At 38.8% G+C, this 20,224-nt stretch overlaps 1 protein-coding gene across 10 annotated transcripts in view; it reads right to left on the bottom strand.

The window, feature by feature from the left end:
• Cobl (cordon-bleu WH2 repeat protein) overlaps window positions 1-20,224 on the bottom strand; it is a 300,795-nt gene that overhangs the window by 78,045 nt on the left and 202,526 nt on the right. For 8 of the 10 annotated variants that reach the window (XM_078039735.1, XM_078039728.1, XM_078039733.1 and 5 more), the window contains 2 exons: window positions 10,442-10,607; window positions 6,857-7,027 (listed from right to left, as the gene is read on the bottom strand). In XM_078039735.1, the coding sequence (XP_077895861.1) occupies window positions 6,857-7,027; window positions 10,442-10,607 (337 nt within the window). The remainder of the gene's footprint in view (window positions 1-6,856; window positions 7,028-10,441; window positions 10,608-20,224) is intronic. The other 2 variants (XM_078039734.1, XM_078039736.1) reach the window with 1 other exon arrangement.

Genomic DNA, 20,224 nt, shown 5'->3' with positions numbered 1-20,224 from the left:
GGCAAGATCCAAATGCACATAATTCTATTGGTTTTGACATGCATAGAAGGCACTTAAGTACATGGTTAGATATCTATAAGTTTAGTATGAAAGCTTATTAATAAGAAGCAAAAAAATTAAAGACTAGAGAGAGAGCAGAGAGCCATTACTGCATTGTTCTTACAATTATGCTGAAAAAATTCACATGCAGTTCCGAAGCCCATCAAGGATGATCTTCGTGCCACAAGACTGAGAGGTTAAATAGCTTAATCATCTTCTTTCACATGTGCAAAATGTAAAAAAGATTTACCAACTCAATCTACAGGTTGTCTTGACCAGGAAGAAGCAGACAGCATGGGCCACGCAAAAGGAATCTCAATGCTACATAAACCAAGGCACAGATCCAGGTCTTGATTTTTAGGTACACACAACTTCACACTTGCCCTAAAGTAGCCTTAAAAAAGGCCGACGAATTCTACAATAAACTCACTTTTGAAGACATAAAATTATGCTTGTAAGAGAAGAAAGTAATTTTAAGTGAGATTCAGGGTTCTGAAGTCTCCTAAGCTGAACATGGAACTTCACCAACACTATTTTGTTATCTTTTATTATTAAGATTATCAAAAAACCAGACCTTTAGTCTCTGTTTACTAATTAAGCATATAGTTAGTAGTTTTCCCCATCCATGACCTGCAGTAGATTCCTGAAAACACAGATAGTATTAAACTCTATAAATAGTATGACTCATTCTTACCCCTGAGCTTAGCATCCTCAGCCTGTAATACGTTTTCTTATTAAGTTAAGAATTTTTACCTTTACACTTAAAATTATGAAGCATATCTGAATTGCCACATATTTACTCTCACACTTTGGGGCCATTACTAAGTAAAATAAGGGTGACTTGAACACAAGAACTGCAATGCCCTGACTACTAAATTACTATTGATCCATTATTGTAGCATATACAGTGGATATATACAGTGTGGACAGGCTTGGTTAATTCTTTTATGTCCTGGGGAGGATGGAGCTGGATGGTGAGAGATTTTATCACACTCCTTAGAGTAATGCACGATTTAAAACGCATGAATTGTTTATTTCTGGAATCTTCCATTTAATATTTTCCAACTCTGGTTGACTGGGTAAATGAAACTATGGAAGATGAAACAGATTAAGTGGTGGTGGTGGGGAATCATTGTATCTTAACACTAGGAGAATTTTTCTATAGTTTTTATGTTCTGTAGAAGCAAAAAATGAGAAATGTGGGTTGAAGTCAGGCATGCACTGAAAGTGTCCCTCAAGAAGAATATTCCCCAGTGATTTTTGATACTTAGATGCTTGACTGTACTGTCCTTGAGCCCAGCTATCCACCTGCTCTTCACTGTTTGTACACCATCCCTTCTCTGTACCTACTTGTGGCAAGTCTTATGATCTCCAGACTAAACCAAACTGAAGATTCTCGTCTAGTTTGGTGGACACTGCTAGCTATGATCACAGCATACCATTTCCTACACTTCCCAATTAACGCTGATCCAGAGTTGACCAGCAATATCCACATACCTCAGGGAGAACTGACCCCATCCCCACCTGTCAAGATGTACCTGGCTTATCTACAATACCTCCATTCTTGCCAGGGATTGGGTCAGTGGATGGCCCAGTTTTGGTCAATGAGACATGGGAGAAACCTTTCAGTAGAGTTTCTAGGAATGATTTCCTTCTTACTATGAAATGATTAGAAGAGACAGTCTCTGGAAATTGTGGTATCTGGATATGACACAGAACAGTCACAGTTTCCCTTCTTCCAGCTTGAAGAGGAAGCTAACCTCAAAGATAATATGAAGAGAAAGAAAGAACATAGATCCTTGCTGACCAATTTAGGCTTCAGATTCAACTCATACTGAAGTCTTCCACACTCTGGGATTGCATATGGTAATATATTCCTTCACTGTTGAAATAGTTTTGGGGGGGCTGGGGATGTGGCTCAAGCGGTAGCGCGCTCGCCTGGCATGCGTGCGGCCCGGGTTCCATCCTCAGCACCACATACAAACAAAGATGTTGTATCCACCGAAAACTAAAAAAAATAATAATAATAATAATAAAAAAAGAAATAGGTTTGGGATGGGTTTCTTTTATAATAAAATTGCCCCAGAATAAATTGACCCAATCCTTGAAGGCTTAAAACAAGCAAATATCATCTCATGGGTCCTGTAGGTCTGGATGCTAAGAACAGCTTAGCTGGGGCCTCTGACCCATGTCTCCCACAAGGCTGCAATCAAGGCATCCATCAGGGCTGTGGTCTCCCTGAAGGCTCTGCTGGGGAGTGATCTGCTTGCATCCTGATTTGAATGACTGTTGGCAGGACTCCATCCAAAGGGTCAGTAGATTGAGGGTCTCAGTTCCTCACTGGCCTTTGACTAGAGTCTCTCTCTCAGTTCCTTGCCATGCAGGACTCCAGAAAACAGATCCAACATGATATCTGACTTTCATCAGAGTAAGCAAATAAGAGGGGGTGCCCAAGATGGAAGCCACTGTCTCTCTCTCTTCTCATTATTCTGGAAGTGGCAAGTGACTTCCTAGTACTCTACCACATTGGATTCCTTAGACATGAGTCACTAAGGCCAGTGTTCAAGGGGAGAGGGTTTCACTACAGGGTGAACATGGGAGGTAGGGGTTACTAGGAGTTATTTTACAGGTACCCACATACAACCGAAGAATTAGGAACCAACTAAAGAATAAAGAAGCCAAGTTTGGTATGTTGAATTCCACTGAACTCTTCACTCTTTCTCAATGTAACTGTAACAAGTCTTTTGTAATGTTGAGTCTATTGAGGGCATCCTATAGATAGACCTAAAATCCTGGTACTGGATGCTTTTTAGCCTAGCACACATCTTCTCAGTTTAATAGTGTAGAATGGAATAGTATTTGATACTTAAGATTCACATAATGAGACATATTCTGTAACATTTCTTTATTGAATATATACCATGTGTCAGGCACCAATCTGAATCACAGATACAAATAGGAATGAATCTTAAAGCCTCCAAGCACCTAAACTCATGGAAGAGGCATCTAACAGGTACATGTAATACAGAATGATAAGTAAATGATAAATGCCTAGAGAATGATAAGAGAAATTCAGAGTGGGGAAAATTGGCAGGTTTTGCCAAAGATGGTTTCCTGAGATGGCAGCAGAGTGTGCACAGAGTCTGCTTAACTGTGGCTAGAGCATATATTCAGGCTGGGTCAGTCTAGGGTAGGCTGTAGAACAGGCTATGGACAGGTGGTCTCTTATATTAGTGCATGACTCTTCTGTCTCTTCTATAACTCCTGAAAACAAACAATACATTTGTTCAAAAGTCCCAGACATATGGGAACTGAACACATGAACACAGTCTTCTCCATTTTACCTTGGTTTCAGGTAAGTGTTGGTCAAGTACTGATAATGATTTAAGCACTGAAATGGAAATGAGGGGTTTGTCCTCAGCGGAGTTCTTAAGAAGGCTTGCAGAAGGCCGTTCCCAGGAGGAATGGCAGGCAGTGGCCAGCAAACACCTCAGGACTGGGACTAGGTCAAGATCCCAGATGTCAGGGAGGGGAGGAAGGTACAGCTGGAACAGAGCAGGAGACGCAAAATGCAGGGTGGAGTTCTGAGGACTGACTTCATGTCTTCCATCACCTTCTAACACCTGTGTACAAATCTGTTCTCCACTAGTTCTTTGCATCTTTTCATTGTATGAAGGTTAGCTGTGCCTACTGGTTTCAAGAAAGTATATTTTCTTATTTTATTAACCTAAGTGGTGTATTCCATTTGTATAGATCAGAATGGATGCACGAAAGCTATAGGTGTTCCCTGGGAGTTCTAGCATAGTGTAAGAAAAGTTCAGGTGACAAATGGGGCAAGACTCAGGGTCTGAGATCCTATAAAGAGAAATCCCACTGAATCACTTACAGTGGGACTCACATGAGACTTTTTATATGGGATTCCTGCTGGATTGTCCAGCCTTCATGGTACTTCAGAGAAAGTTCCCACTAGGAACATGGAATCTCTTTATTAGGAACACAGTCTTAAAATTGAATTTGAGAGAAGGTATGGAAGAGCTTGTAGCTGGTATAAACATTTTTATATATAGCATTTGGACACAGCCAAAAATACTTGTCTGATTGGGACATGGGATGCAAATGACATGAACACAATTCACACTCGTTTGTTTATGTCATGCACCTATGCCTCTGTCAAGAAAGATGAAAGGAGTACAAAGATCTCAGTACCATGGAAAATAAATGAATGAATGAATGAATGAATGAATGAATAAATAAATAAATAAAACACAGAGGGTTCATTTTCTGAACTATTCTTAAGTCCTGAACCAAAGAAGGCAAGTTGCATACTTCCTGGCTGGGCGGCCATCCCAGTTTTTATTCTGTAAACAATGGGCAGGCCAGTTCCACTAATTAGGTAAGGAAAAAGCTCCAGGTTGGATGTATGGAATTCTAATTCACAGCAGCCAGGACACAGGGGCAGGGGGAAAAAGGAGAAACTTTGATTGAACCCCAGCTACCCCCCAAGCTATCGGACTGGGTTCAGAGTAGGACATTGCCCTCTAAAACCTCAGGGGCCACCTCCTCTCTAGATCTCTTGTTCTTCTTCACTCTATTATGAGCATCTCCATGGGCATTAGAGGAAGGAGGAGGGGATATGTGAATTGTGACAAGGAAGGCAAAGGAAGTCCCACGTGACATGTACCCAGACAGGGAAGTAAACTCAGGAAGAGAGTTGTCAGTGGGTATAAGTGGGGAAATGGGGTCCCCAGACAAGAATAAAGAGAAACTGGTCTTTCACCTGCTGCTTAGTTCCACTCTCCACTCAGACCTCTTGGAAAATCTGATGGCAGGTAGAAAATGCCTTCACAGCACCAGAGATGCCGGAGAAAGCTTCCCCAAATAGAGGGAGGCTGGGGAGAAAGCTGGCACCTGTGAATCCGCATGAAGTCAGATGTGAGAAAGTGTTCTAGGTCTTATGCTGGGCTGCCCCATCCCACACAGACCACAAGATATGGATCCTGTGGCTGACTCTCGATTACCAGAGGCTATAATAAGCTCTACTCTTTTCATTCAGCAACTGCTCTCTCACTTGTCCCCAAGGAGGAGATGCTATGTGTGAGGATAGCAGCCACCGGGGAGCCACTGAAAGCATGTGGCCTTGGTGTAGATGGCTTAAAACACCACTCTCTTCAGAGAATAGTGTTTTAAGAATTAAATAATTCTAGAGTCAGCTATACCACAGCTGTCATCTTTTTGACTGCTATGTCTAATTAGTCCTTAATTGTTAAATACCTTACAACAATTAATTTCCATTCAAAAGCATCTCCAATGTCAAGATGATCAAAAGTATCTGAAGGATGTAAAATAAGTATTTGTGGAGAAAGATAAAATAAATCAGGATTATTTTGCCTAGAGAAAGTAATAGGTAAGCCAACAATTATCTTCTCTACCCAGAAGACAGCAGGCAGATAGAGCTATTCATCATTTCCAAAGAAGACAGAAAAAGATAAGATAGTCCAATGGCAGAGAGGTATGAACTTTCTCACCATGGGGTTGTACAAACTTACATGGGCATCAATCAGCTGGTCACAGGGCTATGGCCATGTGATTCCACACTTTTTGGAAAATGCAGTCCAGGTGTTGGCTTTATTTTTATTTTTTTTAAGGGTAGGAATTAGTTTTATTTGATAATTACTTTTTTTTTTTAAAGAGAGAGTGAGAGAGGAGAGAGAGAGAGAGAGAGAGAGAGAGAGAGAGAGAGAGAGAGAGAGAGAGAATTTTTAATATTTATTTCTTAGTTCTCGGCAGACACAACATGTTTGTTGGTATGTGGTGCTGAGGATCGAACCCGGGCCGCACGCATGCCAGACAAGCGCGCTACCGCCTGAGCCACATTCAGGACTTGCATCGGGGTAAATTTACACAACCAGACAACTTAATTCTTAAATTCTTCAGTGGTGGATCTTTCAAGTTTAGGTACATAAGTATATATAAAAGTATAATACACTTGCCCCAGTTGGAATGTTCTACATTTATTGTAATTCACCACCATGAATAGTGTACAGAATCTATACTCTCCAGGTGCTGGCTTTAAAAGGAAGTGTCACCACATGGCTGAGACATACTGAAGGAGGTCAAGCATAGGCCTGACATGCATGTGATGCCATCTGAATATATATATTTCATTGTATAAAACTATTACCCACCAGGAGGCAGAAGGATGTATATAGTAGTTATTAAAGTTCAAAAGAAATCCCAAGAAACTAAGAAAACTCCTATCTCAGGGTGTGCTAGGATGTAGAAGCAAAATAGAACTATTACTTTGTCTTTTGCTGGACTCACACGGTTTCCCCTTCTGGTCCCTCAGTTTCTTTTCCTTCAGAAAAGCATAATGCTGGGCTACTGGCCATGAAGTTCAAGGCTGACTTATAAACTAATCCTCCCAGCTCTTGGGTACAATATTATTGTGTGCACTTATGGTGAGCCTTCTAACAGAATCCCAAACAATTCTTCCTCTACAGACTTTCTGAGGTTACTTCTATTGTGAGGAATATTAGCTCCCTGCTGACTGTTTCCACCCACAAAGCATAACTTAAGTCTAACCACAGATATAAAGACTGACTGGTAAAATCCTTGCTATGGGCATCTTCATGGCATTTGGAAAGCATTCTCTGTGAAGTCAGACACATTGCATTGTGCATTTAGAGGAAAAGTTGGGAAAGAAAGGCATAGACATTCAAAGGCAAAAATGGAAAGTCTGGAAATCCATCCACAACACCAGTAGTGATGAGAGATTAACACTCAACACACAGTTTGAATGGAGACAAGAGGCACATACGTTTGGGTCTCAGTTCTGAGGCCTCGGAACCAGCACCTTCCCCGAGCAAGCTGACAGGCTCCGCTACATCTGTATCAGGAGGAGGATATGGCGGGGGCGGGGGAAGCACTAGTTGAGGTGGGCCTCGAGCAGTGCCTCTGGGAGGCTTTTGTGGTACCTGCCGTCCAACACCTATGTGGAATCAATGGGAGTGACTTCAGAAGTTAAGCCAAAAGAGTACCTATCTTCCATCGGAGGACACCATATCCAACCATCCAAACGCCAAATCCAGCCACACCCGACACCATATCCAACCTCATTCTACACCAAATACAATCATACCTAATACCAAATCCAGTCATATCAACACCAAATCCAGCCATACCCAATACCAAATTCACCCACACCCAATGGCAAAATTAATCATACCCAACACCATATCCAACCTCACTCTACACTAAACATAACCTCATTCTGCACCAAATCCAGTCATACCCAATACTAAATCCAGCCTCATTCTGCATCAAACAGCCACACCCAACACCAGATACAACTTTGTATTTTTTTAAACCAAATCCAAACTTGCCTATCACCACCAAATCCAATCTCAGCTGATACAAGATCCCATCACACTTGTATGTATGTGCTGTCCTACAGCCAGGCCAATTTGTAACTATCTTCCTGGTTGCAATTTATTTCTGGGAGGCTAATGACATAAATACTGGGCCTGAAACTATTCTTAAAAGCCCCCTAAATAGTACTGTCAGATTAAAATAAACTCCTGTTCTTCACATTAGTCTTTTTCAGGTTCTCAGATCTGTTCTTTAACTAATTTTTGCTACTCTTCCATATCCACTGAACAATATAATAATAGATAAAGCAGTAATTTAATATTCTCTTCAGCCTATTATACTGTCAGCCTCTTTCATTGTTTGGGGTAATGGTTTCCATAGTTTGTTTTGAAGAAGGTTCTTAGTTGTGGACAATTGGGTGTGTGTGGTGAGTCCAGTTCCATTTCATCTGTGAAAAACCCTCATGTATCTTGTTTATATGTTGGGGATGCATTTAAAATTTTATGTGAAAATGGCATGCTAATGAAATTTTTGGAAGCTAATGTAAAAAAATGACATGAATTACCAGTGTTAGGTCACATTCACTATCACTTTTTTAATAAACACTTTATTCAAGCTTTGGAGTTCTGAATCTTCGAATAATACATATTTAACGCTTTATGTCCTTCACCAGATTATTAATAAAAATACTAAGAAACAGCATTTTTTCATTGAGAGATATTAATTTATTCCTTGTTTTGAATACAGTTTCTCTAGATGTGGTAAAATATTAATTTCCCCATATAAAGCAACATTTTTTTCCTTAAAATGAAAACGAGCCCAAATTAGTCTGGATGGTACTGTTTATCTGGCCCTGGCAGTGTCATTAAAAGGGCAAAACAAAAAAGAAGGACGCTTTCCATTCCAATAAAGTTGAACTAAGATCCAAATCCAGCTACTGGTAATACTGTTTAGTACAACTTCTAAAATAAAATTTTCTTTATATCTATATGTCTGTATAGAAAGAGTCACTTGATGTGGTTAGGGGTTACTTGTTTTCCTTCAACTAAGGTTTGGTTACATCTTCTGTATGGTATACTTTTAATAAATGGGGACTTCTGATGGGGATGGAAGTCTGACATGCCATTGCTTCCAAAGCCTTTTCCATCATCTCCTGTCCTAAAAAACATTCCAATTATTTCCAATTATTGTCAGCAAGAGAGAAGTTTTTGGCCTTCTAAGTCCTCACAAATGATACTTTATGGACCAGAAAGACAGACTTGTAGCAAATCACTACTATTTGTTACTTTCCTCTTGTAATGTTTCTGAGGAAATTGTCTGTGCAATTTTCAATTTTAGAACTCCTGCCTCTCATCTCCTCAGGCATCTGTAGGCATCAGTTGGCCCATCAGATGGGCAGGTTCTCCAAGCCCATCAGACACAAATACTTCTTCCTTCTTGGCTGACTCAGGGTTGAAATGGGCTGCTTGGCGAGGAGTTTGGTATGACTCAACCATATCCGCATGGCCACATAAAGTGGTTGCTTCTGAGAATTTCAACAAGGATATCTCTAAATCTGGCGGGGTGTGTGTGTGGGGGGGTTGTCTCCCTTTCCAAAGAGAAGGGAGGGAGCTTTTCTCATCATAAAACAGGAGAAATCCGGTTTTATTTTAATGGTCCAATGATAATACTGTCTTTAAATCTGACAGTATTTTCCCCTATGAAAGAGGATGAACTGACATGAAATACAGGTCATTTCTCCTTATGATAATTGATTCTCAGGCTGTGAAACGCTAGGGCATTAAGTGAGGTATTGATTAAAGGGGGGAAATGCTGAACAACCTAGTAGAACTTATCAAAGTTTTCAGACCTTGACAACAAACACTTGTCCTCAGGTGTATTTTCCCTTCTGGAACCACATATACTGGGCCACAGGTAAAAATCAGGGCCATGGGACAGGATTAAAGGAACCAGAAGTGGCTGTCTGCTGGCTTCAGAGGGGGCTCTGATGTGCTTTCCATCACTGGGGTCTCAGGCTCAGGAGTGGGTGATTCCTATGCTGCTCTGTTCCAAATCCTTCTCTGTAAGAGCTGTTTCTGTTTCTAATTGATGAAATAGTTAACATGAAGGACTTTAAAATAAGATTGATTATCCCTGACTCACAGGCCTAGAGACTTCCATCATTCAGCATCTATCTACCTCACCCACACCATAAGATGTAGAGATATAATCATGTCATAATACCTGGTCAAAGCATATCAGAGTCTTTGCTAAATATATAAAAGTTATATAAATGCAGTCTAACTTCAAACAGGATGGTCAGAAAACTAACGAGGTAACTCATTTATAGGCTGGGTATCCCTAAAATGCTCACAACCAGACACATTCTGGGTTTCAAATTTTTTTCTAAGTTTAGAACATCTGCATATACATACTGAGATATCTTGGGGATGGAACCTAAGCCTAAATATGAAATTAATTTATGCCTCATCTACACCCTACATACACACCTGAAGGTAATTATGCAGTATTTTTAATAATTTTTTTGTGAAATAGTTTCATGGTATAGAATTTTCCACTTGTGCATCATGTTGACACTCAAAAAGTTTCAAACTTTGGAGCATTTTGGATTTTCATATTAGAGATGTGCACCCTATATAAACTACATGGGGCCTACGCTGTCTTTCAAGTGCCAGATATCTTTCAAAACAACCTACAAGGATGTCATCTTAAGAGCTTATCTTTTTTCTACCAGAAAGATACATATCACACAGTCACACTCATTCATGCTCCACTTGTCACCTTCTCCCAGCTTACGCAGCCACTCTTCATCCTTCCCACTACCCCACCTCCTCAATGCCTTTAATGTCCATGAAAATAAGATATTAAGTGAACACACAACTACTTATTTCCAGACTTTCTTTCTTTAGCATAAATATTTTCTGGGTTAATGCTATTATGGATGAGTCCACTGTGAGAGTTAAGAGCAGTGCTAGTATTCCACACACAGCAGGCATTCCAAAGGTATGCAGACAGCAAGCCCAGACTCACTCACCTACTGTGCTCTTCCTGTTCTCCTCCTTTTCCTCCCTGCGGTTGGGGACAAGGGGACTTGGTGGAGGTGGCTGTGGCGGGGGACTTGGTGATGGTGGCTGTGGTGGAGGTGGAGCTGGTGCCCGCCGCTTCTTCTTCTGCAAATCAACCTGTGAGCCCATAGACATCTGAGAAACAGAAAGAGGAGAGATAGGGTTAGGGGAATTTTTGTATGGGGGTGATGCGTTTGTGGGACACAGGACCTATGGAAACAGACAATTGTGGCATGTGTGCCATTAGGAAGGCTGTCAGATTGCCATCCTCATTCTGGGTCCTCTCAAGCAAGTAGTGGAGGCAGTGGTGTGAGGCCTGCCATATTCTCTAAGCAAGGCCCTGAGATGACACAGTGATGTTCATAGACACTCACAAGTTCCCCCAAGCACAGGGAACTCATATTTTCTAGGGATTCAGGTAAGTAATTCTGGAGCCTGAGAATCTTTTTTAGGGCATAAATACGAAAATGATCCCTACCCCTTAATTAAATGCAAGAGTACTCTTTTTCCCAGGAATAAGGGGGACTACCATTATTTGTGTCCACACATTATAAGAAGAGATGGGAGTAGTTCATGCTTCCTGTGCCCTTTCTTGCATGTATTTCCCTGCTTCTGCAAGCTCATACTCCAGAGTAGCCAGGACTTACATGGTCCACAAGCTGCCAATTCCTGGATCTAGAAATAAGGTTCTGTTAAATGGGACATTAGATCAGAATAAAAGACATCAATCTCCCATATAAAGCAGAAATCCAGCTCCTACTTAAAGACTCTAACAATGAAAAATTCACAGCTTCTAAAGGCAGCTTGTCAGTATTAGGTAGGTCTAAATGTTGAAAGTGAAATCTGTTTTGTTTCATCTGTAAAATTAAATACTATAGAACAAAATTGACGAATATTTTTTATTCTATTGTGCACAAGAATAAATATGTAACAACTAATCTCTCTATTATGTGAAATTAAAATGCACCAATAAAAAATTGAATGTATTGATTCTAGTTCTTTTGTTTCTAAAGGACTCCATAATTCTCTACTCTTAATTACAGCCAAAGTTCAGTCACTTTCTTTCAATAATTAAAATTCACTTAAAGAGTACTGAGTTGTGTGCAGTGCAGTGCATATTTTGGGCAATAATGAAAATGATAACTTCACTTGTTCTTGCCCTCAGTCAAGTTCTCAGTCAAGTTTTGTACCACTCATCCAAGGATTCCCTGACCTTTCAAGGGTCCATTACAGGGATGGCACTGGCCCACACCACTATTCTTTAGTACCTTGGCTTTGATCAGGTGCTCTGGTTTATTAACTCATGTTTGCACCACGTATATGAGAACTGAGCATTCAGCTCAGGACCCAAGGAACACAATTTCCTCTTCTGGACTGGATGTGGTACTACATCCTTTAAAATTTTATCAGTACTACACTATTGCAAATATATATATATATGTAAACAAAAGGAAGAAAATAATCATGTGATTGACTTTATTAATCAATATAAACTACTAATGATTAACATATTTTTTAGTCTTTATCTTTTCTTTTGAAACTAATGTTTTCTCTCTTTCCTTCTACCACAACATATAATAATCATCTCCCATATCTTTAAAGTTTTTCCTTCTACCACAACATATTATAATCATCTCCCATATCTTTAAAGTTCTACAACATATTTTGCATAAACCAAAAAATAACATAAAATCAAAAAGTCCTACAAAGCTTAAAGTCAAAATCAGTGATTCCTTGTCTACTATCTTTGCAATGGCAAGAACCACTTCAAACACATTTTTCTTTTGGCATTTACTGCTTTTTTCTAAATAATAAGTTCACTGTGCTACTCCTTGATTTTTGCACATTAGATGTTGGCTTTCTACTCCTGAAAGTGGGGATTTATTCTTTGAGACATGCACATGCACATACCCACATGGACACATAAGCACACATTTTTTTTTCATCTTTCCCAAAATTATAGCATGAGATGTAAATTACTTTTCACTAGTTATATAGTAGTCTACCCTTATTTGCAGTTTCATCTTCCACAGTTTCCATTACCTTCACTCACCTGCAGATAAAACTATTAAAGAGAAAAAAAGTGACAATTTTTAAATTGGGCACTGTTCCAAGTAACTACCTCCTGTCCTGCTCCATCTCACATAAGATTAATTATCCCTTTATCCATTGTATCCATACTATATATGCTACCTGTTGGTCATTTAATAGCCATTTAGGTTATCAGATCAACTGTCACAGTATCATAGTCCTTGTGTTCAAGGATTCTATATTTCACTTAATGGTTCCAAAATGTAAGGGTAGTAATGCTGGAAATTTTTTATAGTATATTATTATAATTGTATTTTATTGTTGTTAATCTTGTACTATGCCTAATTAATAAATTAAACTTTATCATCAGTATGTACATATGTGTGTATTGCAAAAAAATAGTATATGTAGGGTTTAGTACTTTCTAGGCTTCCAAATATCTTCTGGGGATCTTCAAAAGTATCTCCCATGGATAAGGGAGGATAGCTGATAATAGATATTATAATAACATAAAACAAAATTTTTTCAGCAGAAAATTTTCTACTTGAGATGTATAATGTATAGGATGATTAGACATTCTTTCCAGAATAAATCTGCTTTTTCCTGAATTTTTTTTTAAATTTCCTGGAAATTTACATTTTTCTACTCAGTTCCAGCCCCTGCCTCCATTATGGACAAGATGCCCATAAGTAATATTTTTGAGACCCTGAGAATATAAAAGTGACTTTATCCTATTATATGCCTACAAGAACCTTGAATGGAAAGAACAGTCTCTACAAAGGCTGAAAACAGTCATAACTCTGTTGTCTCCTAAATTGTACTGTGCAGTCAAGACACCCCACACCATGCTGGTGCTCAGTCTTTCACAAGGGATCTGCATTCCTCCTGTAGGCTGGAAGACCCATTCTTTATTCCTTTATGTATTGACATTTGGTGACAGCTTGCTCCAGGGTGCATTTCTTTTGGTCCACTCTCTGGGGCAAGGGCTCACCCCTGCAGGCTGTGTACCTGAAGAATTTTCTAGTGTTCTTCCTTTTTACTTCTTTCTTCCCTTTGTTCCCCTCCCCTCCTGAGGATTTTAATGAGTTGAACACTGAAGATTCTAACTCCTGCCTATTTTTCCCCTTTCTTGGAAACTTATTTTACTTTATTGTCCAACTCTTATGAATTTTCAAGTTTCTTTTACTATACTTTGGTTTCCAAGATCTCCTTCTTCTTATGTGTTTTAGAAACAGTATCATGGTCTCCTTTTCTGGGTATACTATCTTCTCTTTTCTCTCTGACACTATCATTTATATATTTTTAATAATGCTTTTTAAAATATATTCTTTAGCTTTATGCATTATATTTTCCTGCAAATTTGTTTTATTTCTTTGTGTCTTGGTTTTTGTTTATCACATTTTGATCTTTCTCCAAATCTCTAGTGATTATTGGCTTCTTGTTTATAATACAGTGTATAGATAGAGGTCATTCATACACTAATGGACAGAAAGCTGGTTACCTGACTGGAAGATCCTCAAATATCTATAGCAGCAGGATTCTCCTTTATGTTGGCCACCATTCATTCACACAAGGAACTGTCCTCTCTTCTGCAGGTTGGAACTCTTGTCCTGCACTGGAATCTATTGAGAAGACCCTGAGGCTCTCCTACAGCATGTGGACATCAATTATGCCCATTCTGGTACAGACTCAGTTGAGTCTCACAGCCTGGAGTTAGAGTATCCTGCTTCCACAACTTCTAATATTGGGAATGCAGATACTGGGGCAGAAAGGCACCTGAAGGTCTTTCTGCTTCCCACGCACATATTCAGCCAGTCTTTATTATCAGCTTATTCTATACTTTTGTATACAGAGGAATATGTGCTCCAAATTCTTGAGCCTTTGGGGGGTTCTGGGCTCTTCTGATGGAACTCTTTCACCCAATGTTCAGGTTTCAGATACTTTTACTTTGCTAGGTATTTATCACAATCAAAACACATCTGAGGGGATCCAACATGGCAGAGGGCGCGGAGAGATCAAGTCTCTGACCTCTTCAGCTGCGCGGGCATAGGGAGTCATAAACCATCTAAATGTTGTTTGCTCAGGATCACTAGGCAATGCTGAGTTGACATGGATCTGGGGCAAACAGTTTGTGCCTCTCAGAACACAAACCAAGCCCGGAGCGGCTGAACTCAGGCTCCCGTTCGCCTGCGTCTTGCAGACAAACTGCTGTGACTCAGCGCTAATGCTCCCGCTGAAACAACTTGTTGGTTACTCCTGAACCTGAGGAGGTTAACACCAACCGAACCTTCATAGGCAGTGGCCACAGAATTGAGACGGGGCTTGGGAGAGCCAGTCAGGACCCACCCATTGCATTGGACACCTGGCAAAGGGAACGAACTGTTGCCATTTGCGGCGGTGGCAGGTGTGTAACCCCCCTAGCCCTCCCTCTCCACAAAGCGGGGAAACCTCAAGGGCCCCTCCTAGCTCTCCCGTGAGCATGATAGTCAGACCAAGGGAACACCCAGCTACCACTCCCACCAGTGCTGACAACTGAGGTCTCTTGCACCACCTACCCAGAGCATGGCTACCAGAGGTTCTCAGTCCCACGCCACTGGTGAGCGGAGCCTGGCTGGAGGAAAAGTGGGGAAGTGACTAGACACAAGAAAAGGCCCTAGGCACTCAGGATTGGAGACCTGCCAGTCGGGGAGGAGAAGCTGCTTCACAGTGATTGGTTCCTGCATATTGAGAGGAGAAGCTTGGCCCGGTGGGCACATCTCCACCTGCTGGAAGAGAAGTTAATCGAACTATAACACTGCATTTTTAAAATTTTTTGAAATTTTTTTTTAATTTTAAATTTTTTTATTATTTGTTTTTTTATTTTTATTTTTTAAATTATTTTTTAAAATTTTTTCTTTTTTTCTTTTCTATTTTTTATTTTATCTTTTCATTTCTTTTCAATTTCCTTATTCCCCTTTCCTTGAATTCTACCTGTTTACTGTCATTCTCTTTAGTGACTTCTTCCCTTCCCTTCGAATACCTTTCCTCCCAAGCATCATGACGTTGTTTATGTGTAATTTACTAAATATGTATAGGTAAATGTTCTGAGGCGTTCTATAGTGCTAACAAGTCCCTAGCTACCCCCAAATACTCCAGACCATTCTCCTGTTAATATCCCTCATCAGTAGAGCAACGTTCCAAGGTTGCCAAGAGATACCAACCTCAATACCATCACATCATTCCACCTAAATATAAGTCCCAAGACCAAAACGTAGACCGCTATATGCCATCAGAATCCATACACAGTTTAAGAAACGAAGAATCTGCTTTAAAGTGCACAAAATGCATCATCTCTAGTCATAGTCTCCCATCACAAAACAGAGACCCCAGAGGTACACAAAACCAAATAAATTTATAGGAGTAAACAGTAACTCAGCAGTCAAATAGAACAAGAAGTAATATGAGCAGCATGAAAAAGCAAGGAAGAAAAGGAGTACAAACAATGCAGGACAGCCTAAATATATAGGAGGACCTTGAGGCATCAGAAAATTGGTCAAATAAAGAACTTAAGGAATACCTTAGACAGATGGAATGGAATCTTAAAGAGGACATGAGACAGCAAATTCAAACAATGAAAGAACATATTGAAAATGAATTACATAAACAGATAAAAGAAGCAAATAAGCATCTTTATCAGGAGATAGAGATTATTTTTAAAAAGTCAAGCAATAATCCTAGAAATGAAGGAAACTATAAACCAAATTAAAAACTCAAATGAGAGTATCACTAACAGAGTGGAGCAAGTAGAAGCCAGAACATCAGATAATGAAGACAACATATATCATCTTGAAAAGAGTCTAGTGAACTCAGAAAGGCTGGTAAAAAAAATTCATGAGAAAAACATCCAAAGAGATATGGGATAACATAAAAAACCAAACTTAAGAGTCATGGGGATAGAGGAAGGTATAGAATAAGGGAATAAGCAATCTATTGAATGAAATAATTATGGGAAACTTTCCAGTTATAAAAAAGGAAACGGATGTACAAATTGTAGATGCATACAGGACATCCAGCATACAAAATCACAGTAGACCAACGCCAAGCCACATTGTTATGAAGATATCCAATATACAGAACAAAGAGAAAATATTAAAAGCTACAAGAGAAAGGAGGCAGATTATATTCAGGGGTAAACCAATAATGTTAACAATGGATTTTTCATCACAGACGCTGAAAGCAAGAAGATCCTGGAACAACGTATTTCAAACACTGAAAGACAATGGATGCCAACCAAAAACTTTGTATCCAGCAAAATTAAGCTTTAGGTACAACAACGAAATAAAAATCTTTCATGATAAACAAAAGTTAAAAGAATTTGCTGCCAGAAAACCAGCATTGCAAAGCATCTTGTGCAAAACACTACACAAGGAAGAAATGAAAAATAATAATCACAACCAACTGTGGGAAGTACCTCAGTAAAGCCAGAGGGTGGGGGAAAAGCTAATCATGGAGAAACAATTCAAATTTAAAAAAAAGATAAATAATCAAAAATGGCTGGAAGTACAAACCATATATCAATAGTAACCCTAAACATTAATGGCTTAAACTCACCAATAAAGTGACATAGGCTGGTAACATGGATTAAAAAAACAAATCCAACAATATGCTGCCTCCAGGAGACACATCTGATTGGAAAAGACATATACAGGCTGAAGGTGAAAGGTTGGGAAAAAACATACCACGCACATGGCCCTCATAAGCAAGCAGGGGTGGCCATCCTCATATCGAATAAAATCGACTTCAAGACTAAGTTAATCAAAAGGGATAAGGAAGGACATTATATACTGTTAAAAGGAATCATTCACCAACAAGACATAACAATTATCAATATTTATGCACCAAATAATGGTGCCGCAATGTTCATAAAGAATCAAATGGACCACAACACAATAATTATGGGTGACTTCAACACACCTCTCTCACCATTGTACAGGTCCTCCAAACAAAAGTTGAATACAGAAACTATAGAACTCAATAACACAATCAATAACCTAGACTTAACTGACATATATAGAATATATCAACCATCATCAAGTGGATATACTTTTTTCTCAGCAGCACATGGATCCTTCTCAAAAATAGACCATATATTATGCCATAGGGCAACCCTCAGTAAATATAAAGGGGTGGAGAAAATACCATGCATTTTATCTGATCATAATGGAATGAAACTGGAAATCAATGATAAAAGAAGGAAGGAAAAATCCTACATCACATGAAAAATGAACAATATGTTACTGAATGACCAATGAAAGGAGAAAATCAAAAAATTCTTAGAGATAAATGAAAATACAGACACACCATATCAGAATCTATGGGACACAATGAAAGCAGTTTTAAGAGGGAAATTCATTGCCTGGAGGTCATTCCTCAAAAAAAGAAAAAAACAACAAATAAATGAGCTCACACTTCATCTCAAAGCCTTGGAAAAGGAAGAGCAAAATAACAGCAAATGTAGCAGAAGGCAAGAAATAATTAAAATCAGAGCGGAAATCAATGAAATTGAAACTAAATAAACTATTGAAAAACTTGACAAAACTAAAAGTTGGTTCTTTGAAAAAATAAATAAGATCGACAAACCCTCAGCCATGCTAACAAAGAGAAGAAGAGAGAGAACTCAAATTACTAACATACGGGATGAAAAAGGCAATATCACAACAGATGCTACAGAAATACAGAAGACAATTAGAAATTATTTTGAAACCCTATATTCCAAAAAAATAGAAGATAGTGAAGATATCGATAAATTTCTTAAGTCATATGATTTGCCAGACTGAGTCAGGAGGATATACACAATTTGAACAGACCAATATCAATAGATGAAATAGAAGAAGCCATCAAAAGACTACCAACCAAGAAAAGCCCTGGACCGGATGGGTATACAGCAGAGTTATACAAAACCTTTAAAGAAGAATTAATACCAATACTTTTCAAGTTATTTCAAGAAATAGAAAAAGAGGGAGCTCTTCCAAATTCATTCTATGAGGCCAACATCACCCTGATTCCAAAACCAGACAAAGACACCTCAAAGAAAAAAAACTACAGACCAATATCTCTAATGAACCCAGATGCAAAAATCCTCAATAAATTCTGGCGAATCGGATACAAAAACATATCAAAAAAAGTGTGCACCATGTTCAAGTAGGATTCATCCCTGGGATGCAAGGATGGTTCAATATACGGAAATCAATAAATGTTATTCAACACATCAATAGACTTAAAGATAAGAACCATATGATCATCTCTATAGATGTAGAAAAAGCATTCGACAAAGTACAGCATCCCTTTATGTTCAAAACACTAGAAAAACTAGGGATAACAGGAACTTACCTCAACATTGTAAAAGCTATCTATGCTAAGCCTCAGGCTAGCATCATTCTGAATATAGAAAAATTAAAGGCATTCCCTCTAAAATCTGGAACAAGACAGGGATACCCTCTATCACCACTTCTATTTAATATAGTTCTCGAAATACTGGCCAGAGCAATTAGACAGATGAAATAAATTAAAGGCATAAAAATAGGAAAAGAAGAACTTAAATTATCACTATTTTGCGGGAGACATGATTCTATACCTAGCAGACTCAAAAGGGTCTACAAAGAAACTACTAGAACTAATAAATGAATTCAGCAAAGTGGCAGGATATAAAATCAGCATGCATAAGTCAAAGGCATTCCTGTATATCAGCAACAAAATTTCTGAAATGCAAATGAGGAAAAACACCCCATTCAAAATATCCTCAAAAAAAAAAAATACTTAGGAATCAACTTAACAAAAGAGGTGAAAGATTTATACAATGAAAACTACAGAACCCTAAAGAAAGAAATAGAAAAAGATCTTAGCAGATAGAAAAATACACCCTCTTCATGAATAGGCAGAACTAACATCATCAAAATGGCGATATTACCAAAAGTTCTCTATAGGTTTAATGCAATGCCAATCAAAATCCCAACGGCATTTCTTTTAGAAATAGATAAAGCAATCATGAAATCCATATGGAAAAATAAAAGACCCAGAATAGCAAAAGCAACTCTAAGCAGGAAGTGTGAATCAGGCGGTATAGCGATACCAGATTTCAAACTATACTACAGAGCAATAGTAACAAAAACAGCATGGGACTGGTACCAAAATAGATGGGTGGACCAATGGTACAGAATAGAGGACACAGAGACCAATCCACAAAGTTACAACTATCTTATATTTGATAAAGGGGCATGCAATGGAGGAAGGATAGCATCTTCAAAAATGATGCTGGGAAAACTGGAAATCCATATGCAACAAAATGAAACTGAATCCCCTTCTCTCGCCATGCACAAAAGTTAACTCAAAATGGATCAAGGAGCTTGATATCAAATCAGAGACTCTATGTCTGATAGAAGAAAAAGTTGGCTCCGATCTACACATTGTGGGGTCGGGCTCCAAATTCCTTAATAGGACACCCATAGCACAAGAGTTAATAACAAGAATCAACAAATGGGACTTACTCAAACTAAAAAGTTTTTCCTCAGCAAGAGAAACAATAAGAGAGGTAAATAGGGAGCCTACATCCTGGGAACAAATTTTTACTCCTCACACTTCAGATAGAGCTCTAAAATCCAGAGTATACAAAGAACTCAAAAAATTAAACAATAAGATAACAAATAACCCAATCAACAAATGGGCCAAGGACCTGAACAGACACT

Source organism: Ictidomys tridecemlineatus, chromosome 2 (assembly GCF_052094955.1).
Source record: "Ictidomys tridecemlineatus isolate mIctTri1 chromosome 2, mIctTri1.hap1, whole genome shotgun sequence".
In the NCBI taxonomy this organism is placed as follows: domain Eukaryota; kingdom Metazoa; phylum Chordata; class Mammalia; order Rodentia; family Sciuridae; genus Ictidomys; species Ictidomys tridecemlineatus.
Note: the sequence above shows the minus strand (reverse complement) of the source record. Positions and strands in the feature narration are given on the sequence as shown.